At 37.3% G+C, this 22,458-nt stretch overlaps 2 protein-coding genes across 2 annotated transcripts in view; one reads left to right on the forward strand and one right to left on the reverse strand.

Moving 5' to 3' along the window:
- The window catches only part of LOC117403215 (tudor domain-containing 6), a 38,524-nt gene extending 35,745 nt beyond the window's left edge, over positions 1-2,779 (forward strand). Inside the window, exon 8 of the mRNA XM_059023646.1 lies at positions 2,420-2,779. Coding sequence (XP_058879629.1) covers positions 2,420-2,583 — 164 coding nt within the window. The 3' untranslated portion in view covers positions 2,584-2,779. The remainder of the gene's footprint in view (positions 1-2,419) is intronic.
- Positions 2,780-3,573: 794 nt separating this feature from the next.
- Positions 3,574-22,004, reverse strand: pla2g7 (phospholipase A2, group VII (platelet-activating factor acetylhydrolase, plasma)). Its single transcript, XM_034003666.3, has 11 exons — positions 21,853-22,004; positions 18,625-18,734; positions 18,116-18,266; positions 14,251-14,344; positions 13,848-13,916; positions 12,453-12,606; positions 10,846-10,959; positions 7,928-8,019; positions 6,511-6,681; positions 5,897-6,045; positions 3,574-5,252 (listed from the first exon to the last, which is right to left on the reverse strand). The coding sequence occupies exons 2-11, from the start codon at positions 18,712-18,714 to the stop codon at positions 5,149-5,151; spliced, it is 1,188 nt and encodes a 395-aa protein (XP_033859557.1). The 5' UTR covers positions 18,715-18,734; positions 21,853-22,004; the 3' UTR covers positions 3,574-5,148.
- Positions 22,005-22,458: the final 454 nt, after the last annotated feature.

Here is a 22,458-nt window from a genome sequence, read left to right on the forward strand (position 1 = left end):
AGTGGTGTGTGTGTGTGTGGTGGTTTTTTTTTTTTTTTTTTAATATTTTTTTTTTTTATACCAAACTCTAATTTTAGTGTTAAACTGTATAAATAAATGCAGAGTATATAGTGTACAGAACGTATAAGAGCAGGACAGAGGAAAAAATAAATAAGGCAGCATTAAATATTCTTTGCACACTGATACCATCAAAACAGCACAGCCATAAATGCATATGAAAGAGTACAAAGATAACTAGTGTATTCAAGATTAAATCTATGTGTAGTACTTGCCTAACAGCTTGTTCTAATGCACTGTTGAAAACTCGATTTGTTAAAGAGAGAACAATGTCCAGCGTATTGTTTTTATCTGGAACTACTTACAAGGTTGTTCGATTTATTTGTTAATATATACTTTTTGCTAGTTCGGCGAGGTGTGTTGGCTTTTAGGCTGTGTCTCCAGCTGAGAATGCACAACTCCATAAACTGAAACTTATTTCCACATCGCAAGTATTGCAGGGTACAGCTAGACACTGTGCAGCCATTTGATATAGGTGAGGGAAATGATCCTTCATTGAAGACCAAAAGATCAATGAATTGGTGTCCTGGGGCACTTCCAAAGCCTCGGCTCTATCCTCCCATTTCTTTTAAAGCGTCATCAGTGTATCCAGGTAAGGAAGCCAAAAGCGAGTTTTCTGTCCAGTAAGCTGACAAGGTTTGGGTTCAAAAGCAGCAGGCTGGCAGAATTTGGGAGCAGGATCAGATGGTTTTTTACCTAATGCGAAGTACTGTTTAATTTTCTGCACAGAAAGCTCCAACGATTGTTTTGCATTACCCGTATTTAAGGGTAAAGTTTGTAGTTGGTTAGTAAAAGAAAGGAGATCCATTGCATTGTTACACACTGACTGGGAGACTCAATTTTCAGAATTATGCTACAGATTGGGTGACGGTTGTCGGCAATGTGTCCGACTTCACACTGAACAGATTTGGATTTTAGTAATTCCACTATCTTGACACATCGTGGAAGCAGAACTTTCCATTTCTAGAAAAGCAGTTAAAAGCTCTGTTTTCATTGATGTATTGGACAGCATCAAACCATGTTTTCCAGCGGGTAACAATTGGCTCTGGCGGTCCTGGTACCTTTTAAAGTGGCTTTCCTGTTTCTTCTGACGCATACTTTCGGTAACGCAACTTGCATGCAGCTGATTTTGTTTTGAAAGATTTTTTTCACTGATGCAACTGTTTGGTTGGCAAAGGTAAACTTGGTCTGCCAAGTGTTTCCGATAAGTGCATAGAAATACGCTGTACATGTGACATGAATAGAGTTTATAGCCATGTCTTTGATAAGACTCGTAACATTTATTCATATTTGCAGCATTATCAAAAACAAATGCAGCAATTCGTTCCCATTCAATACTGTTGTCGCAAAGAGTTTTGACAATTTACTGCGCTATTGTTGCTCTGTTTTGTGTGGTGTTTTTTTTTTTTTTTTTTTTTTTTTTTTTTTTTTCTAGAAACACAGATTGTAGATTTGTAGTCTCTAACTTCGCCAGCTTTGGTCTGAGCAGTAAACAAACTTGAAACAGTAACTTGCTTTTTCCCTGGCTCACCAGAATCACGCTGCACTAACTGCAGCCGTTTTCTTTAAGTGTTTCTCGTGTTTAAGATGTTTGACACAAGTCTCCTTTCTATTGTGGTCTACTGCTTCGTTACACACCGAACAAAATAGATCATCCGATGAAACTCATCAGAAGGAATCTGTTTTGCGTTGCTAAGCTTGAGTGCGAGATGTGGATGCATATCTAGCAGCCATAGTTGCAGTTTAACCCTTTGCGGTCCTATGTCGGACCTGGTCCGACATCAACAGAAAGACGCAAAAAACAGGTCTCCTAGTCGTTTTCTCTGGAAAAATAACCGGGAAAGCCATTCAATGCCGAATGAGACGGATAGGAGCCAAGAAGCCGAAAAAAAAGAGCGTATCATGAATACTGATAGACCCGATAGATATAGATAACACAGACATAAACAAACAAGATAGCTGCTTCCGCATCCAGCGCTCAAAGAACATTACAGACATTTGCAGAGTTTTTTTAGATGTTTATAGTAATACAATAACAACTTGGATTGCATAATTGAGGAGTTTGGTGATTTAAAACGAGTGATCAACAGATTATTTAAATGTCTTCAGATATTTTGAGAGCTGGAAATTCTTTTTAGATATCTCCTAAATGATCATTTGGCTTGCCATAGTTTAACCCCTACCCACCTCTTCTCCTCTGGACTTCTAATTACCCAAGTAAAATTTAAGATTAGCCTAGATCCTAAATTTGAAAGTCTATGTGGGGGATAGTAATGTTTCACTGGTCCTCTTTTAAATGTAGACTCCTACAGTGGTTGTCATACATTTTGTTCTCTTAACAATTTCTACATATTCTTTGTAGAGAATCGTGCATTGGAAAGAAATCAGCAGGAGTTAACCAGCCTTGTTAAATTACCCTTAAAAGTTGAAGAGGACTGTTCACCTGAGAGACCCATGGAAATTACTGAGATGAGTCTGGACTGCACTGAAGGTCCTGAAATCTTTGAAATAGAAAAGGCAGAGTGAATGTAACTATTTTGCATGCCCTGTACGCCCATACGTATTTCTAGCACAATGGAATAACACCCTACTGTGTTCATATTATTGTTTTGAAAAAGTGTTAACTACAGTTAGTGTCCTTTGTGCCTTTGTCTGTCTTTTAGTTATTGGAGTCTGTTGTGGGGTAAAGGGATATGTAACTATCCATTGGGGGCGGGGCGGGGGGGGGGGGGGGGGGGGGGAACAAACAAAACCAAAAAAAAAAAACCATACCTGTCATGTATTCAAGTGATCTGTTCTGGAGTACTAAAATGTTCTTTGTTATGGTTCAGTTTAGTATTGATATTTCTTAATTCTAGACACATGCTGAAGTAGCACAACATTTTCAAAGTGTTGCAAAATGTGATTTAAATACTCGCATTTATTTTTTTGCTGTATTATTTAAGAAAGCATTGAAGTATAACATGTATAAAGACTTTACCATTGTAACAATTGTATACTTTTCAATGTACATTACTGAAAAGTATTTAAGGAAATGTTGTGGACTTATCTAGAACTCGGTACTTAATCTTTTTTGTTTTGATGAAAATTGCAGAAAATAAAACATTGTTGAACAAATCTTGTTTTTAAAACTTGGCTTTGCATTTTAATGTGTAGTTTTACTGTGCATTTTTATAAAACCATTAGCCTTTTGAACTATTATCCACTACATGATATAAACCCTGAGCTCTCTTTTGTTTCAACTCTTCACAAACATTTTATATAGCCAAGCAGATGTGATCAACATTGTATTTGTTCAAATGACATGTTTTTTAAGTTGTTAAAAACAGAATTGGCCAATTTAATAAATAAATAAATAAATAAACTGAATTTGTAATTCCCAAGAATGGAAAATCAGTAGCCCTACTATTACATCAAATGTCCTATCCAGGATTACTTTGGTATAAGAAAACAAGGCCTACTGTTTCCTTAATATCTATTGAGACCCTGAGAGTAGAAGCACCAGGCAAGACACAATTCAAAATCACAATAATCTGGTTTTATTAACACAGGTAAAACTATACAGAGAAATGTACTATTACTATATGATCTAGCCCTAATACAGATTAACAGATAATGTAAAAACTTGGCTGTAGAATCTGGACAATTGATGTTCGCTTTCTCTCCTCTTCTCCAACTGTGAGTGCACCAGTATACCAATACATATAACCTAATCCCCACCCTCTACTTGCCACAACCTACACATTCCCCAGATATGAGAGAGTGAGAGACCCTCTCCTTAATTATGTTCTCCAACACAGACCCTGAATGTCTCTGCCTGTCTTGACTTTTGTAGGCAGTCAGCAACTCCTCAGGGTGTTGCCGCTTCACAAGGTTGTCGGACATTACATGTACTGAAAAAGTTCAGTCCTCAGCAATTGAATGATTATTAAAATGGTTAAGTACTAAATGCTATAGTGGTATGTACTGCATTTTTTACACAATAACCCTTACAATTGTTGCACACAATTTAACCCTTAATTTAGTCAATTTTATTTAGTATTTATGTAAGAGGTACAATGCTAAACTAAACCAAAGTCCAGTATAATAATCTCATGAGTAAAAGTTTCTCAAAAAGCCTTAATTAAATCTGTGTTGGCCAAATTCCCAGTCTTATCTTGAGCAAGATGGCCAGGTGGTGGTGATTTAACAGCTACATTATTTTACTGATTTAATCATAGGAATAAATATTGGCCAATACAAATGAGTGCAGTCTACCTAATGAAAGTATTATAATTTTGGGTTAGAGTTAATAGAATGCATGAAAAATACATCTGGTTTGCGCTCTGGACTCTTGCGCTCATTTTTTTCAGACCACTGATTAAAATTCTGCAAGGCTCAGTTTACCAAACTTGCATTTACAGTCCACATAAGCTACACCATTCTGCAATATCTGGCTGTCTTTACAGTTGTCCTAAATCGAGGTTAATGGGTTTTGTTTTTATTACATTTTTATTCCAGAAGCAATATGAGGATCATTTTTACTACTTGTCTGAGAAATTCTCTTCAAATCAAACCAAAATTTTGCACTTTGTTTTTATTTTTTTAAATGATCAGGTACAATAAAACAGCAGAACAAAAAATACTATAGGTCAGAATTTTAACTTTGTAAGAGATATTTGTGTTGCACATCATTTACTTATGAAAAAAGTAAGAAATACAGGTGTACTGTACCGTACGCATTATTTTACACATGCGCAGGTTCCATTAGGTCAGTGACTGCCATTGTGACTGCAAACATGTCGGCAAGTAAACGTAAAACACAGCTTTCACAATTCAAGAAAACCTTACAATGGTTGAGAAGCATAAGGCTGTACTGTAAAACAACTTTCAGTGGTATCTTGATTGAAAGAAGGAAGAGTTAATTTCATATGCGAGTAGCTGATTCTTCAAGCGGTAAGTGTAGACGTGGTTCACAGCAACACAAACTGCACTAACAAGTCTGAGGTATTAGGTAAGAGCATGGCCCACTGCATGAGCTAACATGCTCTGGTTTTTCTTGCATGGAAAGGCACAATGTATTTTCTGTTTGAAATACAGAACAGGTCCTCTTCACTCTGTATTTGCAGAAGGTAGATGAATGTTTGTGCCTGGAATAAGATTTGGATCCATCCCATCGATTAGTGGGTCCCACTGATTAAAGTTATTGTGAATTTCTGAAAACAAGCAATTTATTGTATTTTAAGAGCCAATAATTTGAAATGATTTACCAGTCTAGACTTGTATTTCCACTTGCATACCTGCACTGTTCTGTAAAAATGACTGCCTCTTCCCATATCAATGATTCAGACCACATGCTTTGACATACTTTTTTTTTTGACATGTTTTTTTTATAGTCGGTCGATGTATTCTTGGATTCCATTACCGGTGTTGTCCAGTGAACATTAACATTTCAGTGTCACACTGTTTTACCCTCAGGACATCAACCATACAGATATTTATCAAATAAACATTTTACTTTAATGTTTACAACTATGAAAAACATTGGTTTGATTTGGAAAAACAGCAATCAAACCAGGTAATACTGTGGTGTCTTACGCACTCTTAAGTTTGTTAATATTCCTATTACCTGAAAGGTAAAATCCAATACAATAAAACCACCTGGACTGAATATCTGACCGACTCGCTTTTAATATCGGTATGCACAATTAACAGATCTTAACATGTCTTGCAGCAAGAGTGCTTTATAGTAGCCAAGTAGTAAGAGATTGGAGCAAGGGAGGCAATCGCCACTGTGTCAAAAAGCTGGGCGAGAGGTTCTAACAACCAGATACTCCAGTGTAAACAGCATATGTCTTACCTAAGTGTCTCTGAAGAAATGCTAATGATGCCTTATTGCACAGATCTATGGCTATGTTGGGGTCAATCTCTCCCTTCAGCTTGAAGATCTTCCCTATCAAGGTGCCAGTCAGAAATGTGAAATCTGGAAAGCTTTGGTGAACAGTTCCCCTGGAAGCACAAATTGTTTTAAATCACACAGAACATGTATAATAAAACTTGCAGCAGTAGGTGTTTAAATAATGCATTCAATCTTAAACATAACATACAACTGCCCTGGTGTAGTAAATCAAATGTGTCATATAAAGGGAGTCCTCTGACTAGAAATACAGGTTTGTCAGACTAAGATGATGTTAGATTTTTCCTGCGAAAATTTCTCTATGCATCAGGTGGAAGATCTTACGTTTTGTAAGCTAAAAGATATTAAGGGCACCACTGTTTGTAAAATAAATAAGGAATAGATCACAGTACTAGCAAGAAATAGCTAAGATGCACGTAACTCATAAATGACTCCCTTTTATTATTTCAATGTTTTATTTTTCTTAGCTTGGCACTGTGGGGAATTCTTTGTGAATATGAACTTCTTGAGGTATTTTTTATTTCAATACTTCCACCTCAGGCAGCAGTGTTACTTACTTGATTGTTATCATTTTTCTCTGTATAGTGTTTGCATCAAGCTTTTTCATCTTCATGATATTCGCCAACCACTGGAATTTTTCAGAATTGATGAACAGTATGGGTTGGGTCACTCTAGCATACACCTCATCGTCCAATGGTAACATCCATGAATCGAGAGCCACGCCACATCTACAAATTGGATAGAAAGTGAAACACAAATCTTTTTCATACTTATTTTTAAGCTAGAAGTATACATTATAAAGATGCAAAATGCTTTAGCTATCGCTTCAGATACACTTTCAAAGAATAACTACTTAAATGTGCCCTTGATACCACTATCTTAGTCAGTAAATGTTATTAGCTAGTGTAATGATAACATGGAAGGATACCATGTTAAGATACAGTGCGTTTACATGAGCATAAGAATTCCGATATTTTTTCGGAAAACTAAGTTTTCTGAAAACTAATTCCGATATCAAAAGTCATGTAAACACAGTTTTCGGAAAATGTATCGGAATATTCCTTAGGTCAGTTTTCGGAAAACCACCTAGAAATTTCTGATTCAATTCCGAAAACGAACCAAATGTATTATCATGTAAACGCACTTTTCGGAAAACTTCTTCTGATAGCGTACTGCACATGTGCAAACTCTGACCTTCATTCCTGCACGTGGTTTTAGAAAACAGAGAAAATAATAATAATATGTAGTCAGTCTGCATGGATCCATTTGCTCCGTTATTGAATCGTATTTTGTCATATACTTGTACTTGCTAGAACCGAAGTCATTGTATTTTATCTTGCTCTTAATTGTATTAATACTTGTACTGTGATTCTTGAAATGTATTTTTGTTTACGACTGTAAGTCGCCCTCGATAAGGGCGTCTGCTAAGAAATAAATAATATTAATAATAATAATATTATATAAGTTAGGGATAAAGTAATGTTTGTCCCTATGTATTTATTAATAGCCCATACTGAAGCAGCAGATGTTTTCCAGCTTTAAAATGACGTGATAATTTAAAATAATGTCTGCAAAAGAAACTGGTAATATAGAACAGGATGAACTGTTGGAAAGGGTGACTGCACATTGTGGGGAATCTAAATAGAGGTATAGGATAGTTATCTATGAATTTAAGACCTGACACGATAAAGCACTTGTTATTGGATTGGTCTCCGTTCTATCGCAGAAAAAATGTCCGATCTGTTCAAATCGTACTTTGGGTACTACAGTACTTTGCATGCGAAAATATCCTGCGTTTTCTGAAAACTTCAATCCATGTATACAGTTGAATTCTAATTAGACTTTCTATCGTTAATCATGTAAACACAGAAAAGTGACGTTATAAGAAAATCAGTTTTCTGATTCAGTTTTCCGAAAACATTAGTTTTCGGAAAACACTTTGTCATGTAAAAGTACTGAATATCTGCAACTTACTTGAACTTTGTCTCCCTGCAGAGAGATTGGATAACAGTAGCTCCTCCAAAAGAATGGCCCATGATCGCAGTTCTACACAAATCCATAGAGTCCTGCAGCATTGAAACAAAAATGTAACATGGTAACATCCATCCGCAGTGACTACTAAATACAAATTAATGCAAAAATATATCCACTGTACGTAAAGTGGCTATAGTAAGTATTCACCCCCCTTGGACATTTCCACAGTTTGTTGTGTCACAACCTGAAATCTTGATGCATTTAAATGACATTGAATATCCCTTGGAGCACAGTCAAGTCGATCATTAAGAAGTGGAAGGTATACGGCACCACCCAGAATCTGCTTAGAGCAGGCTGTCCTCCCAAACTGAGCAGCCGGGTAAGAAGGGCATTGGTCAGAGAAGCCAGCAAGAGGCCAATGACAACTCTGAAAGACCTACAGCGTTCCATGGCTGAGATGGAAGAAACTGTCCATGTGTCAACAATAGCTCAGGTACTCCACAAATCTGGCCTGTATGGAAGAATGGCAAGAAGGAAGCCATTTCTGAAAAAAGCCCATGTAAAATCCCGCTTGGAATTTGCAAAAAGGCATGTGGGAGAAAAGATGTGGCAAAAGAATCTGTGGTCCGGGGCTCCCGAGTGGTGCATCCGGTAACGGCGCTCCGCGTGGAGTGCAGGATGCGCTCTATAGCCTGGACATCGCTGGTTCGAGTCCAGGCTATTCCACAGCCGACCGTGGACGGGAGCTCCCAGGGGGCAGTGCACAATTGGCCGAGCGTCGCCCGGGGAGAGGGAGGGTTAGGTCGGCCTGTAAGCTGCCCGAGAGCTGCATTGTCCTCCAACGCTGTAGCTCTTGGGTGGCTGCATGGTGAGTCCGCAGTGTGAAAAAAAGCGGTCGGCTGACGGCACACGCTTTGGAGGACAGCGTGTTTGTCTTCGCCCTCCCAAGTCAGCGCAGGGGTGGTAGCGGTGAACTGAGCTTAAAAAAATAATTGGCAATGGGCTCCCGAGTGGCGCATCCAGTAAAAGCACTCGCTAGAGTGCAGGATGCACTCTATAGCCTGGACGTCGCCGGTTCGAGTCCAAGCTATTCCACAGGCGACCGTGGACGGGAGCTCCCAGGGGGCGGCGCTCAATTGGCAGAGCGTCGCCCGGGGGGAGGGAGGGTTAGGTCGGCCAGGGTGTCCTCGGCTCACCGCGCAGCAGCGACCCCTGTAGTCTGGCCGGGCGCCTGCGGGCTTGCCTGTAAGCTGCCCAGAGCTGCGTTGTCCTCCGACGCTGTTGCTCTGAGGTGGCTGCACGGTGAGTCCATAGTGTGAAAAAAAGCGGGAGGCTGATGGCACACGCTTCGGAGGACAGCGTGTGTTCATCTTCGCCCCTCCCGAGTCAGCGCAGGGGTGGTAGCGGTGAGCTGAGCCTAAAAAATAATTGGGCATTTCAAACTGGGGAGAAAATAATAAAAACTAATTGGCAACGACTAAAATATTAGGGAAATAAATAAATAAATAAATAAATAAATAAATAAATAATAATTGGCAATTCCAAATTGGGAGAAAATAATAAAAATAATTGGCAAAAAAAAGATTCTGCGGTCCGATGAAGCAAAAATTGAACTGTTTGGCCTAAATGCAAAGCGTTATGTCTGGCGCAAACCCAACACAGCACATCACCCAGGTAACACCATCCCTACTGTGAAGCATGGTGGTAGCAGTATCATGCTATGGGGATGCTTTTCATCGGCAGGGACTGGGAAGCTTGTCAGGGTAGAGAGGAAAATGGATGGAGCTAAATACAGGCAAATCCTTGAGGAAAACCTGCTTCAGTCTGCAAAAGACCTAAGACTTGGAAAGAGATTCACCTTTCAGCAGGACAATGACCCCAAGCACACAGCCAAAGTGATACTGGAGTGGCTTAAAAACAAGAAAGTGAATGTCCTAGAGTGGCCCAGTCAAAGCCCGGACTTGAATCCGATTGAGAATCTGTGGCAAGACTTGAAGATTGCTGTCCACCAACGATCCCCATCCAACTTGACAGAGCTTGAACAATTTTGCCAAGAAGAATGGGCGAATATTGCACAATCCAGATGTGCAAACCTGGAAGAGACTTACCCCAAAAGACTCGGCTGTAATTGCTGCCAAAGGTGGTTCTACCAAGTATTGACTCAGGGGGGTGAATACTTATCTAACCAAGACATTTCAGGTTTTTTTTATTTTTCATTAACTGTTGTTTCACATTAAAATGCTCTTGCCTCTTCAAAGTGTTGAGTAGGTTGTGTAAATCAAAGGAGAAAAAAAATCCCATTTAAATGCATCAAGATTTAAGGTTGTAACACAACAAACTGAAAACATCCAAGGGGTGTGAATACTTACTATAGGCACTGTACGTACGTACAAGTATAAATGTAAGTGAGTAGTAAAGGTTTTCTCCATATGTCCCCAAATTTTGATACTCTCAATAACTGAAAGACGGCAGGCAGGCATCTTGTTCTATACAGAGATTCTAATACTTTTAATAAATAAACCAAGTTTCACCATGCAGTTATACTGTTTGTAAAACTAAAATGTGTTAGGAACGCAAGCCAAAATACAACCCCATCAGCTTGGGGTTAATTGACATTTTTAAAAACACTAAAACTTTTCGTGTTCGGCTTGGGGGCGTCTTGTGAATGACCCCATCACGACACAGACTACTCTCTTTTTACCAAAAGCTGATCTGAAGAAGAAGATCCGATACCAGAGGATTAAACCCATACAATATCCGGCTTTTCTGATCATTTAGGAATTTCATAGTTTCTGACTATAAAACAACTCATGACAAGCTTACAGCTGTTACTGAAAAGCACTGTATAGCATAATATAAAAAACACAACCGAAGATCTAGATATTTTTTTTTTCCCCCATCCACAATTGAGTTCTTACCCTGAGCTTGGACCAATCAAAATGTAGATTTAGCACATTGTTAACAGATTGTCCTGCGTTTATATCAGTCAGAAGATTCAAAGCCCCAATACATTCATTGGCTCTCTGTTGTACCTTTTAAAAAAAAAAAAAAAACATTAATAGAAACTTAATAATAAAGATTAAGAATTGAAGTGAAATGTGACCAGTATTTAAATGTAACAAACTGGTCAAGTGTAAGATTTTAATGAGTGCTTTTGCACGTCACTGTTTTATATATACAGCTATGGGTAAGTGTTGCGTCACCTAGAGTTTTAAGATTGAGACATATTAAAAAACTATATGAACATAATTTAGATGTTTTATTTAACATTCATTTTATCAAAGAAACTACAAAAGTCTACTGGAAGCCATAATAGTAATACAGTATTTCACGTTACATTTAAATATATAATACGACAAAAAATTGGAATAATAATCGTTGACTATGTCTGGTTGCTCTTTTTTATGTTCTACGTTTTCTTTTTCATTACTGTTTTTCTTTTTTTTTATTATGGTAAATTACCGTGCTTATTTAGGCACGCTACGATTTGACTGGGGAAAGATAACATAGGGTTATTGGAGTTCACAAAAAAAAGTAACCTTTTCACTTCCTTTTTAGCTTAATTATTGAGCTTATTGCTTCATTTAAATTGTTTTCTTTGTGTTAAGTTTTCAGGGCATTTTGTCTATTTTTGTTTTTCGCTGTTCTACGTTTTTTTAATGCAACTGTTCATTTTAACCATTTTTTTAACACAACAGTACTCACACGCGTTTGGTCACCATCATAACTGTTGCATGAAACCAGAGTGTAATAATCCAGCACCTCTACACTTAAGCATTTGTTTGTCAGCTGACAAGTGTTCAGCTGATATCCCATCACGACTTTCTTCTTAAAGGCGTACAGCCGCTATATATGAGCTCCCAATATCTCTAACAAGCACCTGGGTACATATTGTTACGATATCACAACAAAAGGAATATGCTTTTTTTTTTTTTTTTTTTTGGTGCATATGTATAGCTATTATGTACTATATCACCTTACAGTACAATAATGACAAAAAATTCACTGAATAATAATAATACCTGAAAATCTTTTTTTAAAGTATCCGGCGCAAATAGTATTAGGCAGTGGATTGCGCCAATCGCTGGCTTATCTTGACCCCCTGCATTCATTGTCACTATTTTTGCTCTCGAAGTGCTTAACACAGACGACCCGCCCCTTCAACTCTCTGATTGGTTAAATGTTGTGTCAAGACGTAACACAGCTGTCATGTGGTTCCACGGTTTTTTTTTTTCACTCAGCAACGCGCAACTGATCTAGTCTGCTAGAAGCACAATCAATCCTTATTGTTAAAGGCACAGTCTGTAGGTTTTACCAAATCTTAGACTTGTGAGGTTGTTTGTAAACTAGAGTTTCAGCTGCTCCCCTCTCCTTAGCAATGGCTTGCAACAGACATAAAAAAAAAGGAAACCCACAAAGACAAAGCCGTTATTTACTGCCCTTTCCCAGCTGTCATTTCAAACGGGAGTACACAAGGCAAACAGACAAGATCTAAGGGTTTAGTACTTAAGCTTCCTGTTATTACCTGCTGATTCCGGAGTGGAAACTCCGGTTCACCTGGTTTCAGCGTTCTGTAGTACAGCCATTCCTCTTGAAGATGTTCTGGTGTAGACGACACTTGATGTTGTTGCTCTGTTGATTGATCTTTATAATAGAATGTAGCTGAAGCAGATTCATCTCTATATATAAAAAGAAAAAAAAAGAAAAATGCTTTACTTAACTTGAGGTAAATAATGTGTAAGGACTATCTGACAGAACTGGTTATCAGTTGCAGATAACTTTCTTAGAACTGTATGTTGGTCTGCAGTGTTGAGTTACTGTAAATACTTTTTTTATTGAAACTGAAAGTTGTACATCATTAACAACACTATTTGCAAAACTATTTTTGAATGATAACATTTTCTTGTATAGTTAAAACCTCAACAGTTTTATTGAGCATTATCTCAATTATTTAAAACAATTGAAATGTATTGTGTTCAGCAGTGACTCTTGCTGTCAAACTCCTTTATTTTCTGATGATGACAGTGTGAAGTTGCAACAGCATTTTCTAAACTAAGTTCCAATTTGATGAGACCACAAAGCAAAATAGTGGTTTTTGCGGTTACTGCAGGAAGTGCTAGATCATGACACCTAGTGTTTTAAAGCAACAGACGCGCTACAATGGCCCAAATTCCAGACAATTTCAACACTGGAGATACACCCGCCTCCACTTGAACAAGCACCCAGAGATATGCATTGTATGCTATGAAGGCTACTGTCTATTTTTTGGTCCGTCACTATCTTTACAGCTGTTGATATCCATACAAATACTCTATAGCACAAAAGGCTCTGCATTCAAAACTAGACTGAGATTACTCAGGATTATTACTACTGCAGTATACTGAATAGACATACAGTATGTTCTCAGTTCACTGGTGCTGCTTATAGTGACTATAGAGTTCAGTTAATCAGTTTGGTTTCTGTATGCAGGACACATCACACATGGGCCTTTATGTTAACCATATAGCCCCAATGAACTATACTGATAAAATGTGATGAGCTAGTTTGTACTATTGTCTGTGGGCCCCCCCTCTGTCATAATGTTTTCATGGAACATGCTTTGCTACTGTTCGGTTTAGCCAGTGACCCAGAAACACTGACCTTGTTTCTTTAACAACAGCACATTCATACTCAGCACAATTCCCCTTTCCAGACACTATTCTTAAATGGGGTAACACAATGGTATGGAATATATACAGCAAAGTTAGTTTCTTCACATATTTTTTTGAAGGATTGCCAGCAGAAGCAACTATATATATATATATATATATATATTTTACTGTAATCTTTAATTGCATCAGATAAGCATTGCCCTAGCACTGTATGAGAGTTTTTAGATAACATGTAATTCTTGCAAAACACTTTTTATTCCAGAGCTTACCTGTGCTCCACAGCAGCAACAATAAAACCCTGCGACGCAATTTCTATGCAAACAGCTGAATACAGACTCCTAATGGGGAAAAAAGAACAACTTTTCAGTAGAATCTAGCTCAGAATGTAAAGGGCTTATCATTTGGTTTGCTTGCTTAATACATTTTGTTTTTGGTGCATGGGCTTGCGAAATAAAACATCTACACCATTTTGTTTCTTGCTTCATATATGTATTTGTACAAACACAGGAGTTTGCTTGTTTTATAAAACTTTCCCCCTCAATACAGTGTAAAAGAATCTAGAGCTCACGTACAGTATATATTCATACAATGTGCCACCAAACACGGATATTCAATACATTTTGAAAAGGGGGAATTATTAAAAAAAAAAAAAAAAAAAAAAAAAAAAACTACCTGAATGCTCCAAGTCCATGAGAGAAAATAATTAATGGATATTTGTTTCCGGGCTTAAATGGTGCATTCCACTCAGCAGGAACTGTATATGACCCTGATTGGGGGAAAAAAAAAACACAACAATGAGGACACGTTTAATATTACACTGCACTCCGTTTATAAGAATCACATCCGTCCCGGATTATTTGATTCTTAGAAGCAGACCGATATGATTACAATTACCAAAAACGTGCCTCCATGCATCAGCAGTTTAAATACAGTATACAAATGTCAATGGTGCTAAATAACTGAGCACAATACATCAAAACCAGTCGTTGTGGGTAAGCAGCTTGTTATACGATCACGGTTGTGACTTATGCTTACGCAAGGCTGCAGAATCCTATTTTACTACCGTATACTTGAAAAGCGATCGTCTCGTGAGGGTGCCTAGTTTAACTGCTGTGCGGTGTTACGTGTAATGGCCTTTGAATTAAAATGACATTACAGGACAGTATTTTGCCACTGCATTTCAGCATCTGCGGCTTACTTATTTTCAGTTGCAATGCAAATATAACAGTTTTTCACGAAGCAGAGATGCAAAGCTCCACAAGCACCACCCCCCCCCCGCACACACACACACACCATAACAGTGCTGTACTCAGCATGTCTTCAATGAATGTGTATTCACTTTATTAAAAAAAAAATCACTAACACAGAACACAAAAAACATACCTGCACTATGCAGTGAAGCAGTCACTGTTTGATTACAAAGTGTTCCCTGGATCATTGCACGACCCACGCTGCGTACGTCCCTAATCACGCAAGATGTGATCAAATTCAATTAAAAAACAGCTTTATTGGCTGTACACGTCATTGCACTTGATACAGTACTGTTTTACATGTAGCCAGTTTGCCCCAAAATGATTCTTATAAGTGGATTGCTTGATTCTTACAAGCAGATAGTATAGTATAGAATAGGAATGATTTGGTCCCAGTGGTTTTGATCACTATATGCGGTTGATTCTTATATCAGTGATTCTTATAAACGGACTGCACTGTAAAGTTCTTATAGAATAAAACTAGCTGTATAAAAATACACAATATAGCTGTTTTAATACATACAGCACTTCAACTTTATATTTTTCAATCGTAAATGCTGTTTCTGTCATAGGTTTTTTCTTTACTTTTAAGTTTCTCCTCTTTCTGTGCTTTGGGGAACAACTACAACATACATTAATATTGTACTGTACAGTTTTTTTAATATTGCTATATGACTGACATGCATTTGTGTCAGACTGCGTAATTATATATTTAAAATGGCATGGTATTCAGTAAGCTATAGCTACTGTGTATTAAGGGCACAGTGCTCCTTGAACATCTACAAACCGTGTGCCTTAACATTATCTGATGTGCTGGAACAAACACTGGATTTTCATGTTCGGATATTTAATTTAAATATTTGTTCGGATATTCGTTAATTTTCAAAAAGTAATGAAAGCCATTATATTGCTCTGAATGCAGGCAGAGACGGCATAGCAGCAGGGGCAGGGGGACGTGGCCCCTGTGTGTGCGCCTTTATTTTACAGCAAGACCTTACAATATGTAACACGTTAAAATAGAAATAAGAATATGTTGTGTAGGACTTACTTTACCCCAGTGAATTAACTACAAAACAAAGGATGCCAAATAGCAGTTCAAGTTAAATGTTGTTTTGTTTATAGTACGTAAAGTTGACGCTGCACCGAAAACACTCAGCATTTTGGTTCTCGTTTATTACATTCCACATAAGAGAGTCGGAACAAAATATATAATATATATATATATATATAATATATAAAATCTATATAAAAATCACTCCACATTTCCAGCAAGTTGGGCACTGTTTAAGCAAGGCATTTCAGAATGATGTGTTTCCCTTTTTTCAGTCCCATGAGATTATGACTCGCTCTAAAGCAGCACAACGCGTTTTTGTCCTAGATGGCTTTCCATAGAGATCACTATGTGTGCATGTGCATAATCTGGTTTGTTTACTTTTTGCTGTCTAAAACTTTTAAATAGAAGTTCAAGAGCTGCTGTGTTGATCCTGTTTTTTTTGTTTGTTTTTTTTAATAACGTAATCTCACATATCACACTGAGCTCTTTTTCATTTGCCATTTTTAAACTGTTGCGCAACTTCTGGTGAGGCGGTAAATAAGTGCAAGGTATTTTTGTCATTTCTAGCGAATACGATCATCTGATTTTTGTATCCGAATACATGTCAAAAAATATTCGTTATAATATTCGGCTATTTGTCCCAGCCCTAATTATCTGTGGTACAAGTATAATTTAAAAAGGAAAACTGCTTTGAGTTTGCATACAGCACTATAGAAACCCTTTTTAATGAAACTCTTACACTCCACTAGCCTTGTTGGAAAACATGGATCGAGAATTGATTAGCAGTTTGCTACGCATGTGGACTGGCAGAGCTATACTGGTGTTCTTTTCTGAAGAGACTAATATTGCAGATAGCAGACTGTTTGGTTCAAATTGCATTTACTGCTAACAACTGATAAGAGACCTTGCGTCTACAAGCTTCTTGTCCAACATTTACTGCAAGCTAACAAGATAACAATGCTGCTCCCAGGGACTGCCGTTGGACCCAAAGGTTCACAGGGAGAATAAGAGATAATGCCACTGGACTCAAAGGGTCTCAGGCAAAACGGAGAGATAGGAACAAGGAAGATGACAAAAACCAGATGTATGGACCTTTTTGGGGCACCACCAGGGGTCTGAAGAATGCACTGAGTTCAGAGGTCGTCACACTAGATTACACACACAGACACACACACACACACACACAAAATTAAATATATGGTAACAGAATAATGTGTTGTACCTTTTCTATTGGTTAAGTGTAAGAGAAAGAGGAGGAGAGAGACACCTATGCAGAAGGGTATTTAATGTCATGTAAAAGATGTAACAACTGGTAATCGGTTCTATACTTGGACTGATTTCCCTGCATGTATGAAATAAACTTAACACTGATTAAGAAATGGCATCTGTACAGTTTCTTAAGAAACATCGATACTCACGTTTTAAGTTACATCAAGCCTTTAAACATAAAATAAATAGCTTAATCAAATATACCGAACACCAATTCATAAATACCTTTAGTTAGAAGTTGCCAAGTTTAAAAAATGTGTCTATTTTTATAGTAACTTAATTCATGTTCTCAACTATTTGAAAATCTCAAATTCAATGAGTTAACCAGAAGATTCCAAATTTCTGAGCTCAGGCAGCAACTCTACCTTTTGAAAACAGAGCTCAGTAACACACTGACGTTATCTTTGTACAGCGCCATGCCTCTTCAAGCATATTTGTGTGAAATTTTGCTACTATTTGTTTAAAGTTTTTTTATTTTTTTATTTTAGGGTTGTTTATTTTATATCATCACCAGAAAATACACCCAGAGAGAAGAAAACGTCACATTGGAAATAATATAATATTACAATTGATATGCTTACATACAGCAAGTAAACAAAGAAGACTATGCGGTGATCTGATTCAAGCATTCAAAATTCTAAAAGGTATTGACAAGGTCGACCCAGGGGACTTTTCCAACCTGGAAAAAGAAACAAGGACCAGGGGTCACAAATAGAGATTAGATAAAGGGGCATTCAGAACAGAAAATAGGAGGCACTTTTTTACAGAGAATTGTGAGGGTCTGGAACCAACTCCCCAGTAATGTTGAAGCTGACACCCTGGGATCCTTCAAGAAGCTGCTTGATGAGATTCTGGAATCAATAAGCTACTAACAACCAAACGAGCAAGATGGGCTGAATGACCTCCTCTCGTTTGTAAACTTTCTTATGTTCTTATGTACATTACATTGCCTTAAGTTCCTTACCATACAAATAACTAAAAATTCTATCACCCAGGCTTCTGCTGATTTTAAGAAAGTCGGCAAGACCATTAAAATACTCCTTCTTTGGGATCCAGGGTGGCCGTTCAGGGCTTGCAGAGGTTTCACATGGGTAATACAAGCGAAGGAAGGTTCCCTGTTTGAATAAAAACAACATCATTTCTGTCTCTGGCTACATTTTCTGAAAGACAATATTAATTATCATTTAGAGTCAACCCAAATTAGAGCTGAAAATATACTGTAGCTATCCTGACTGGCACAGTTGTAAAACTCATTATAACCTATTTTCTGTAAAACCATTTCATGATTACAACCAAAAGTCCAATACTGCTGTATAATTGATCAACTAACAACTATAGGATAGGATCTTAATGTAGTCCTAAGTTCATGACACATTATACACTTTTTCATATTAGCCTACATTATGAACAATCCCTTTATTTGTGCAACCTTTAGTTTTTCCAACAAATTTAAAGGAATATACTCTGGGATACCTGGATTGTGTGGCCCACCATCAGATCAGTGCATCCCACATTGTTTGGTCCTTTTCCCGAGGGAATTCCAAGACTGCAACTGCCTCCCATATCCAGCTGTTCCTAGAAACCTGTCAAATATAATTAAGCTCACAAGTATTAGTCTTCTTTAAAAGCTCAGCACCAAGAACAGTGACTAATCCAGAACATAATGAGAACAATTTTAAGACACAGACGGCAACTAAACTGAGGTGCTCATTACATCATATTAATGCTGCTGGTGTTTACCCCTCAGGGGTGACTTACTGACCTCTTTCTTAACTTCACAAATGAATTACAAATACAGTGAAAAGTGGTCTGCAATATTGCACAAACTATGTAACATAGAGAAAGACACACAGTGACACCATATGTATTTGTTAGCATAGCTTTAAATATACCACTGATTGTGTCTGATGATAATTTGATGATCTTCCCCTCTGCTGCTACTGGTTACATTTAATTTTAATTAGGTAATGCTGGTACTCATAATTATAATTGCCTTTAAGAAGCATTTATTGGCAGGTATACAGCAGTATAAATATCAGTGCTTATGCTTCCAACCGGCTTTTAAAACACTCAATGCAGAAGTTAATTGCCATTGATGGGTATTCACTTGTATAGGTGAGGGAAGGACAGCTTTTCTTGTTTTGAAATCAACACATTAATGGAGAGATTTATTCAATACCTGCTGATAGGTACTTCTTAAAGGCAATTACGAGTACACACATGAGCATCAGTACATCCGAGTACAAATACTCAGCTTAATCAAATATAGTCTGGGCATCCTTCATTAAGCATTGACGTGATCAGTGTTCGGGTCCCCCTTTTCTTGTGCTGAGAATCTTTTGGTTCTTCTTTTACTTTTTTGAATGTTAAATACTGATAAACTGCTGCATCCTGGCACCTTTGCTGTTGTAGGCTACATGGTCTGACTGCAGCTGGATAGTTAGCGTAACGTAACTACAAACACACATATGATTTGGTACCAGGAAGCAGCGGTATGGCTACATCTATTGTACTCCAAACTGAAGTATAAAATGCAAGCAAAGAACCAGAAAAAAGAGGGTGAGGGCAGTGGTAATAATGCTAGTGCTAATCATTTTGGATTCAGTGAGTCTGTTTTTATATAGCGCCTTTCCTCTAAAACATCTCAAAGCGTTGTACACAGCATAAAATGCAGTTGTTAATATAGCTTTTAACTATCCACTTTTGCATGTAACAAACCCACACTACTCTACCTATTTACAAGTATCATTACTGCAGTATTACTGAACAGTTAAATTAAGCAGAAAGATTTCCCAACATCCTAGCAGAAGACTATCAATGATCACCCTATCAGTTAACTCAAGTAAAAGAAAATGTTCTCATATATGACAGAATAGAACAGTCTTATGGCTAAGACCTTGTAGAATTGATCAGAACTGTTGAGTACATAATATACACTATTGAAAGGCAATGTAAATAAAATGAAAATATGTACGGCATACCTTATTACAAACAAATTACAATTGCAATTAACCATTGGACCTCCACTGTCGCATTTGCCAATCTACAGCCTGTCAGCTCGACATGCTCAGCATCTTTCAATAACAACAAACCGAGACACGGACAGTTCAGTAATATTGCTCCATTCTGATATCTGGCACTGTCCAGACGAACTATAAACCACTCTGACAAGTAAAAAGCGATTACAAATTCAAGGTAAATCTATGTTTTAAAATGTTGTTTGAAAGAAAATAATGAGAATAAAGTGTTTTCTAATATAGTGTCCTCTCGATTAAGGCTCTACCATGTTGTTGTTGTTGGCCTTGACTTTCATTAGCGCCCTTGCCTTTGGCTTGGGATGTCTAACTCCCATTCAAGTACCACACGGCAGAGCCACTGTTGCCAGATCAGAGGTGTACCCACCAGGTCTAGAGGTTTTAAGTTTCTGCTCAGGGCAATCTGGAGGTAAGAAATGGGCAGGTTTTTTTTGTTTTGTTTTGTTTTTAAAGTACATTTTTAAATTTAAGAGGATTTTCTAGAGTGTTTTTTTTTCTGTCTGAAACTAGTTCATAATGTGCAAGTCATTCCTTTAACAAGATGGAGGATGCTCTGTGACATCATGCCTGTCTCTTAATAAATAAAGTAGATATTGAACATTTCACCAGCCCAATTGTGTGTGTGTGTTTAGAATTAGAAAAACAGGTACTCACACCCTCATACTAAAAAAAAATAAATAAATAAAAAAAAATCTCACTTTGTTAAACAGTTTTTTTGGAAGGAGGGGGGTGTATCTGGTAACACTGGGTAGAGTCTTCTGGTGGAAATCGTTTTGAAAATTGATACTAAAGTTTTTTCATGTTTAGTTCCAGAGAGAAGACTAAATGGTGCTAAATTATCAAACCCCACCTTAATCAAGCCTCCCACACATAGTGCCAAATTCGCACAGGTGGCCTTCATCGACTGGCACTATGAATAATGTTACATTTCAAAATTCTACTGGGTCTCTCATTTTCACTTTTTGTATAAAACAGGAGAACATTAAGCACGTCCCTAGTGTAGGCTACATTGCCACTGTCCAACTTTTTGGATGCAGACCAGAGTTGTTCTAAATTCCCAAACAATGTAGAGTAACATACCTTTAAAATACTAATGGCGTAACATGTCACGTGTCTAAAGTGATGTATTATGTAGGCCTTCAAGTTTACTACAATGGATCGTGGGTGGTTTTAAATTAACATACTGTAACCTTCTAAAAACGTGTTTTTCTTCTTGTCGCTGTATTTTTTCTGTCCCACAAGTTTTAAAAGTTTAAACGATTGTTTCTATAGGACGGTCCACAAACACATTCACTTAAATTTACTTCAGGGTGCAAAATAATGAAGAGTGATAATATTTTGTAATGATTACATTACTAGTATTACTACTAATCTAGCAGTAAACGTATTGCTGCTGTATCAAACATTGTATATTAGTGTAAAAATAAACACCAAGTCATTGCTGTGCTTTTAAGTTCAATATTCCCTACAGACTGTCGGTACTTTTCCTATTTTCACTGTCTTCGCTGAACAAATATAAGAACAATCCTGGGCTAAATACCGTGATTATTATTACTAAGTTATGCGGTCTGTGTCAGGGTTGGTTCGCAATTTGACAGTCGCTTTTTTCGAAACTATTTGCATTGTTGTAATTAAATAAACACGATACTTAACTTATGCTTCTTACCTTACTGATTGGGACGATCTGGCTATGAATCCACGTTATAGTTGTGTTTTTTTTAAATAGGTACTTAACCAGTGCCACAATAGGACAGCTTCACTCGATGAACAGACACAGCTTGTTACTCTATAGCTAGCTCATTTCTTTTTACACTTAGACATTGGGGGAGTGGCTTAACTTTGGCCTTCTTTTCCATCGATTAAATCAATGCAATATAACAATAAAGCTTGAAGTTTTGCCATTGTGTAGAAATATCCTGTTGGTTGAAGCAGGGTGCGTTTTATATTTACATAATTGGAATACCTGTGACTAATATACTGTTGGTGTTTCACAAGAAATGGGAACACATGAATGTACAGGGTTTGTATTTATGGACTGACCCTCACATAACTAACTTATCTTATGTAAATTACATCTGACATCTGTAATATATTAATGTCTTTCAATGTTACAAGTACGTTTTAGTCAAAATGGGCAAAACAGCATATTTAAGTTTTCCTTTTGGGGGGGTTCTGGATTTGAATTTGTACTGGGAACAAGAAACCTGTCAGCAGTTTCGTCATAATTTTTTTTACAAAAAAAAAAAAAAAAAAAATCAACACACATTTTCAC

The sequence above is a fragment of the Acipenser ruthenus genome, chromosome 5 (genome assembly GCF_902713425.1).
Source record: "Acipenser ruthenus chromosome 5, fAciRut3.2 maternal haplotype, whole genome shotgun sequence".
Lineage (NCBI taxonomy): Eukaryota > Metazoa > Chordata > Actinopteri > Acipenseriformes > Acipenseridae > Acipenser > Acipenser ruthenus.

What these genes read in the sequence shown, in the direction of transcription:
- pla2g7 (XM_034003666.3), bottom strand. Translation starts at nt 18,714, where the DNA reads ATGGGAGGCAGTTGCAGTCTTGGAATTCCCTCGGGAAAAGGACCAAAC. An exon ending in GTTGCTGCTGTGGAGCACAG is followed by an intron (nt 12,607 to 13,847) that starts GTAAGCTCTGGA and finishes TTTTATATATAG; the next exon opens with AGATGAATCTGCTTCAGCTA. An exon ending in TGCAGGGAGACAAAGTTCAA is followed by an intron (nt 6,682 to 7,927) that starts GTAAGTTGCAGA and finishes TCCAATTTGTAG; the next exon opens with ATGTGGCGTGGCTCTCGATT.